At 29.9% G+C, this 8427-nt stretch overlaps 1 protein-coding gene across 1 annotated transcript; it reads right to left on the reverse strand.

The window, feature by feature from the left end:
• Positions 1-424: 424 nt before the first annotated feature.
• LOC111631381 (patched domain-containing protein 1-like) lies at positions 425-1429 on the reverse strand. The gene has a single exon (XM_023375609.1). The coding sequence runs from the start codon at positions 1427-1429 to the stop codon at positions 425-427; it is 1005 nt and encodes a 334-aa protein (XP_023231377.1).
• Between the last annotated feature and the right edge of the window lie 6998 nt (positions 1430-8427).

Raw genomic sequence — 8427 nt, forward strand, 5'->3', positions numbered from 1 at the left:
GTCTTTCGTATTGTCTTACTTTTCACAATAAGTATTTCCAGTAATATAACAAAGTGTAGCTTCCACCGGTATTTGATGGTATTCGATAATAATGTCGGACACAGTAATAATAATAAAAATTCGAGCTTTTCTTTGATTACTTAGTGGCAGGAACCTAAAATAAGTTTTTTTTTTTTTTGTTTTTGACTTTCAACTATCTTTATGCTTTGTTAGTGTAGTGAAACGAAACAGAGTTACGTTATTCGAAGTGACCAACAAGTAAAATTACAGCTCTGGACTTGATAAAAAACAAATGATTTTGATTCATGTAAATAAAAAAGTCGAAAAAATTTAGTTTCATACAAACTTTTCATACTGTACTTTTCTCTGTTATCTCTGAAAATTTACGAACAAACATTTTATGTTAATATTCACTTCAAGATTTTTACTTACCGAAAATTAGGAACGGCAACATAATATTAGAGTTGACATTTTCAATTCCACACGCACCCATCAACCCGAAAGAAGAAACCACTGCTAATCCAGCAGACACAACTGCAGCAATTCCCATCCAAGGTTTACTCTTTACCCAACTGTTTGTCGTATACGACATTGCACAGAAAATTGTTACAACAATAACAGCGACACTCATCAACGGTGTAATTTCATCAGCAAGGTTTTTCACATCTAATTCAGAAACCAAGAAAGGACACGGATATATCTCGATCGAATGAAAATCCAATTTGTTGACATTCCGCAAAAACGCTTTTTGCCATTCACGAATCCAGTGTCTTTTAGAGAAATTCGATTCGTCAACGGGATAAACAATTCTCATATATTCTACTTCCTGAACATATCCGTCCACATCATATTTTACTCCGCCGAAGTTAATTGCCCACAATTCGTATGTATAAGTCAAGGGATCAATTTGAAGAGGAAATTTTAACTTTTTTTTTCTAGAAAGTAATTTATCCATCTCCGGTAATATCTTTATTATTGGGTTTTCCATGCACTGCTCGTTCATTATGCCACATATATTTCTATAATTTACTACTTTGTCATCTACAATAATCGTTATGTTTTTAATTATTTCATCAAGGATTTGTATTTCGAGTAAATTGTCTTTTTGTATTAAATTGTTTCCGTATTTATTTTTAATGTAAAGCATTGGAGCTTGTGGACGATCTGTCATTCTCATAAAATCGTAGAATTCGGATGTGTTCATGGGAAACATCTTGTTAATAAATTGTTTATTTTCAAAGGTTTCTCCTCTATCAGACTGCACTAGATAATCCACAGTTTCTATGGTTACGAGTTTAAGTAACCCTACCGAAAGTAAAACTGATAGAAGCACAGGTGGAATGAAGAAGTAAAAGGGATGTCTTGCAATAATTCTTCCCAATTTATGAAATAGAAAGGACAATGAATCGCTCATACATGTTATCTTCATTCTTCCGTTTTTATGTAGTATGTATACTTTATAACAAGTGTTCAATATAGCTTTTCTTATTCTGATGAAAAGATATCTGTAAAGATGTAAAATTTAAATTACACAAGTGGTATTTAAAATATTTATTATATTGAATATTGTTTATAAATTCTATACACTAAATAATACCAGAAATAAAATACTGTATAATATAATGCAATAATAAAACAATAGTGTTGGCCCGCGAATTTTTGCAGGACTCTTAAAAATTCGAATTTTTTAATAATTGTAAACATTTTCAGAAAACCCCGATAAATTTGAAGTAGATCGGATTTCACCGATTGTATAACAACTAACTGGAAAAGTTTACAGTTATGTGTGAAGAATGCACCCTCGTCGTCCACAAAAGTCAATCACGTGACAGTTTTCCCAAGCGAATGATATATAAGCTCGAATCTCCGGAAGCTCGAGGGCGATCTCTCGGGAGTATACTTGTAACTGTGCGTTTTGTCTCCATACGCCGGATCGACAGGACATACCAGAAGTGGTGAAGCAACGTCAATGTAATTTTTATTCTTTTAAATTAATGAGAATTAAATAGCTTGTTTTACTGTATGTTTTGGCAAGTTCTTTTAATATAGTAACTGAGGTTTTGTTTTATTCGATTATGGTTTGGTTTTGTTTTATTTGATTACAGTTTGGTCTTTTCTTTCGTTGATTGTTGTCTGAAACTGTAACTGGATACTTCCAGAATGAGTGAAATTTTTCTCAAACACTTGTCGTCAGATTATATCTCAAAACTAGTTCAAAACGTACAAAAATACAAAGTTAATGTAATTCGGTTGTAATCCAAGGTTCTCCAAATCGTCTCGATCATGTAATGTTTAAGTTTTACAATTAAATTCGTGACTGTGTCTTACATTCTCAAACTAATTTCTGATCCAAAATTTTCATTGTTTCATCGAGATCAGTTATCTTATTCTCTGTAAATTTTTTAACTATCTAAAGTTTGCTCGGAATTTCCAATCTCTGACAACGATCGAATTTTGATTTAATTTTTGCATTGTCTAAAATATGGAGATTCTCTTAGAAGGTTTTAACTTTTATTCTCGATACTCCTCTCTTCCAGTTTTGAATTGCTAGTTCTGTCAAAAGATATGTCGAACGATATGAAGGATGCGAGAAGACATATCTGTCTTTTTCTCGCATTTTTCATATCATTCCGCTTGCCAAAATCTCCCCTTCCTGATGCTGTTTTGAACCGCATTTAAGAAAAGATTTCCTTTTGTTTCTATCGATCTCTTTTAGAGAAGACATTCATCTTCTGTTGTATTTTCACTGGGACACGTTATTAGTAGTTTTATGATACATACTAATCACAAAATTAATTTCAGATGTCTATTAAATTTAAATTACAAATAATTTTTAAAATTAAATTAAGATTGCAAATAAAAATTTGTCGAATGGAATTATTTCAGATAACCAAATTAATTTTTCGATCACAAATCTTAATTAAATTAATTTTATTTTAACAATAAGGAAAGTTTAATATATCCCTTCTAATTATTATAAAATTAATTTGCAATAATTTCAGATCAAAAATCTCTCGGATAAATTAAGATTATAAATATTTAAAAAACTTTTTAATTCACTTCATTTTAGTTTTCATAAAATATCTTGTAACAATAAAGCTGTATTAATTATTAATCGGGAGGTCTTTCGTGGAAAACTGTCCCCTATTTAGGTGATACGAACGTGAAGAAGACCCAGAAAACTCCACGTGGCCAGCCCGTTGGTGAAGCGCGAACCCGCGACCCGTGCGTAAGGAATGCCACTTTATTCAAAGGGGGATAGGGCAAAGTCAGAGAGAACCCACCAGTGGCCGATAAAACCATTGAACAACGGTCACGAATTTGCTCTCGCTAACGGGCTGGCCACACGAAGATTTCAGGATTTTCTTCACGTTTTTAACATTTAAATAGAGATCACTTTTTCATAGAAAGTCCTCTCAGGAGGCATCCTCTCTCGGTACATCGCTCGCGAGTCGCGTTGTCCTATACGAACAACCACAACAGTAAGGTCAGAGAGATTTTTACTGAGACTCAACTTAGGGGTCTCGGTGATAGTTAATTCGGCACTGAATGTATCACAAAACTAAGACTTACCGATATTTCATTAAAATCAAAATGAATAGCAATATTTTACTTCTGACGCTGGCTAACTCGAGAAGCTAATTTAAATATCTTCCATTACTATTACCTTTCAAAAGAACGATTTTTCTTACTTTTGCCCTATCATTCCGAATGGAGATATCGAGTGCTGATTTAATGTATACAATTACTGTGACGAATCCTGTCAAATGTTTAATACAGATCATAGCAAACTGTTCCAAAACCATAGAAAGAAAATTTAATTCTGCATAAACAATAGTTGAATTCGGGAAGGCGAGATTATCCTGTTCTGTTGGCCACGTAAATGGGGGTAAATTTCAGTTTAGGACGTTTCTATTTGGCCACTTAAGTGGAGTTTGATTTATGTTAAAATGTATGCAGTTTTACAGAGGAATATTACGTAACAGAGGTGGCCGCAAAGCGGGGTTTTACTGTATTTTCAGCTACAAACCTTTATATTTTGCGAAAAAACAAGTAAAGAAACAAATCAAACGATAACATTTAATTCTTAACTTGTGATTGTTTCTTTACTCGTTTCTTCGCAAAATATTTCGAAATTTTCAGGATAGTGTGAATTTTTATCATTTAATTCTTCATAGGATTCTATATTTAAAACTATTTCTAAATTTTCTAATAACGTATTATAGTTTATTGATTCCTTGGAACAATTGCCCTACACAACAAAGAGAACTCAATAAAATTAAAGGATTCAATAATTATACTAAAATTTTTTAAAATTTCAATGTAAAATAAAAGTTATTATCTCAGCAAAATACAAACTATAAATGATTTTATTTGTAACAGGTCCAAAATATGAATGTATTCTAAAAATAGATGATTTCCTTTTTTTAAGTGAGAGCTACAGTTACACATCAANTTTAATTAGAGTTTATCACTTAAATAAATATTATTTCAAAGAAATTATGGTTTAGTATAAACCATATAGTAATTCAAAGTTTAATAAGTTGGTTTGATCACACAGTATAAATTTGATTTGAAGAAAAACACTTTTTCAATATTATTATTGCTACTGTACAATTTGAGTTAAATTCTTATACTTTATAATCTTTTACTTTCATTTTATTTTAATAACTAATTTTGAGAACACAAGTTTCATTTTAATTCAATTACAATATAAATATAAATTTTAAAAATTATACTTTTATAGATTTCACATTAACAATGTGAAAAATAATTGAATATAATGTGACTTCTGGTCTCATCAAATTACTTATTGTTTAATGTACAGCACTGTTTACGTTGCGATATACATGCTTTGTAAATTTATTAACCAACTTTATGTTGTATGTTAGTTTCATGCACTGATTGTAATATGTAATCATTATAATATTTATCAAATGCGATACAGGCGCTTATGGTGCCTCTTATGCCTTCCTTCCCACTTTCCTATCCCTCTTTCTTTTAACACTACATTCACATGCTTTCTTCTTCTTTCAATTTCCTATTGAACAAAGTCTGTTGCGAAATACAGACAGCTCTCTTCACTCTATAAACAGAGAATAAACAGAGAATATAATGTGATATATGTAATATCAATAATAGGAAGAAAAGACATTTGGTATATCAATGAACATTGTATATGGTCAGTAAAAAATATTTATGTACGAAATATTTTTATTATTTTCTTATTAAATATAAAATAATACTAATCCTAATTTTTATTTATATAAATTACAGAATGCGATGCTAATAGATTTCGAAGCATTTCAAGTTATCGACTGTTAGCCATAAAAACATTACACAGTCCTATAGAAGCTGTAATAGACATTTATATAGATTCGGTTAAAAAGTATCAAGTATATTTTATAGCAAAAACATTCATATATTAAATTTTATAGATAAAAAACTTTTTAAAAACTAGAACTACAAATATTTAGACATCGAACTACTTTTGATATCTAAGATTAAATAATATTAAAAAATTTGTTATTATCACAAATATTTTAAAAAGCATTGTTCTCTTTACGATATTTAATAAATGAGTAACAAATATAATTTAAATAATTATTATATTGAACTATTTTTATATTTTATTTGTCTTATTGTTATAATATTATTTTAAATTGTCGTGTACAGAAACTTTGCTTTATTGTTACAAGATATTTTATGAAAACTAAAATGAAGTAAATTAAAAAGTTTTTTAAATATTTATAATCTTAATTTATCCGAGAGATTTTTGATCTGAAATTATTGCAAATTAATTTTATAATAGTTGGAAAGAATATATTAAACTTTCCTTATTGTTAAAATAAAATTACAGTAGAGCGTCGATTATCCAAATCAATTGGGACTGGGGTTGTTCGGATAACTTATTTTTCGGATAACCGATTATGTAGGAAAAAATATATTAACTTATCCCGTGTTGAAATTTTTCTTCGTTGCGTGTCGCTTCGCGTTGAATTTTCGTCGATGTTAAGCCTGACCTAAACTTTTTAAAATAATAATCGTGGCTATTGTATCGTTAAAAATTATTTCTTTATTTTGTACAAACAAAATTAATCTATTGAAAAATATAAAAAGCAAAAAATATATATATATACTTTAGAAGTTTATCTAGTATCAAAAACGTTCGATTTAGCATTACGCAAAATCCTCAGAAAAACACCACACAAAAGTGCCAGTGCTGCCATCTAAAACACACACACACCAACAAAAAAAATGTTGGAGTAGCCCAAGATATAGCCAAAGATTGCAGTGTCACAGCACTAGCGAAAATTTAAATTTGCCAACTGGAATTCTTTCGGATAACCGACTTTCGGATAAACGACGCTCTACTGTAATTTAATTCAAATTTAAAAAACATTTAATAATTAATACAGAAACTCTACCTTGTTGTTAAAATAAAATTAATTTAATTAAGATTTGTGATCGAAAAATTAATTTTGTGATCTGAAATAATTCCATTCGACAAATTTTTATTTGCAATCTTAATTTAATTTTAAAAATTACTTGTGATTTTAATTTAATAGACATCTGAATTTAATTTTGTGATTAGTATGTTTCATATCACTACTACTCATGTTTCAAACTGACAACAATATCTGTATGAAATTCTATTATATCGAATAATAAGAATGCGTGACTATCTGGAAGCAAAATCTGGTTCTCGAATAAACCTAGTATTAATTCTTGTTGCGCTAGAAGGTCTCGTTCTACAATTCTGTGACACGGAGATATGGTCATCAGTGACATAACACGGTAATGTAGATCTTAGATTTCCAATTTCGGTTCAATGTTTACATAAGTTTTGAATAAATGTCCGTTTAGGCTTTTGAAATCTTCTGTTTCATTGTGGCTTTTCCTTTTAGTCAATTTCTTTGCAAATTCTTTAAACAATAATGATCCGGTATCTATTATTAACACTGTGGGATATTCGTCAATAATGAACCGCATTACAGGCATTCCATTCGCTAAATTTCTTTCTACCCATCTTTACTGCCTCGAAAATGTTTTCGCTCGTTTTTCCGTTGTCTTTTAATTTCCTACTTTACTTGTTGCTGTAATCTATCTGGCTTCTGTGGCTTAAATGGCGTTTAAAACTCTTGTTTTTTGTAGAGAAGAAGTAAAGTTTCTATCATCTCTGAATCTACTTAACCGGCTTTTGGGTTTGATTGGTTGATTTCCATAATGATGCATAATCGCTATTCTCCGTAAAATTGTTTTTGCGGTGCCTGACAGGATCAGCCTGATAAAACCTACTCCAGACACCAGATTGTGAGAACATACAATTAGGCATAAATATTTCATTGAGCGGAGCTCTTCATAAGTCAGAAAGTGTTTTGTCTGTGATCGAAACATGAAGCAAATAAATTTGATCCTTTGCAAATATGCACAATGTAGCAAGACCGACATCACCGAAATAAAGTCTGTACGTAAACACATCCACTGTGAAATGTTCACTTTCACCATGGGAAAAGAAGAGCATTCCGAAACTGATTCCCATGCAGAAATAAAATGTTTTAATGTGACTACTAGATGAACGTAGAGCTATGACATCAATATTTAATCAGTCATCTCTTGGCCTAATTAATTTAACTAAGCTTCGACTAACTGTGTCCTTTTGCGTATTAATTTTCAATTAATACGCAAAAGTGCACAGATTATTATATGATATGGAGGACAGTTGTAGATTCAGAGAAAATTTTACAAAATATAAATTGCGAATACAGGATAAACGAGCAAAATTATTGTGATATCGTCACAATAATTTTGCTTGTTGTAATATCGTTACAATACTGAGCTATAATTTTTAAACATATTTTTAATTTTTATAATTGAAAATGTATGCTGTCTATCTAAACGTAGTACTGTCTTGTTTCCGTACACCGTATTTTTGCGCATCACCATCTGCCCAATGAAAATGAATATGAAACTTTCGTATTTAAGCTGAAAAATACGTCAATATGTTAACAATAAATGATAAATAAATAATAAAACAATGGGATCGGTATATTCAAATATTAAAATTAATAAATTCTAAAAATTTTTTCTTTAAAAAATTCCACAAATGAATTACACTTTTGAATTACAANAAGAAAAATATCAACAGCATGCCAAATAAGTGTTTTTTAGCTAAGTCTAGCTACTGCAAATCTGGTAAGAAATGTCATTTACACAACTTCCGAACCAATGAGATAAGTGGTAACGTATAATTGTAGTATGTAACTTACATTTCGATGAAAGATATTTGAGTAAGAATTATGTGCATATGTTACCGTTAAATTCTATAATCAATTATTTTATATAATAGCTAGTTATTTCATGGAATATCTGAACAGACCCGTTAAAATGTATAATGTTCTGACATTTTATACTTTATCTAGGTAT

This window comes from Centruroides sculpturatus, unplaced genomic scaffold (genome assembly GCF_000671375.1).
Source record: "Centruroides sculpturatus isolate CEXI.00-Female unplaced genomic scaffold, Cexi_2.0 scaffold479, whole genome shotgun sequence".
Classification (NCBI taxonomy): domain Eukaryota; kingdom Metazoa; phylum Arthropoda; class Arachnida; order Scorpiones; family Buthidae; genus Centruroides; species Centruroides sculpturatus.

Bases quoted from the DNA above. Each gene is read 5' to 3' on its own strand.
- LOC111631381 (XM_023375609.1), bottom strand. From the start codon at position 1,429: ATGAAGATAACATGTATGAGCGATTCATTGTCCTTTCTATTTCATAAA.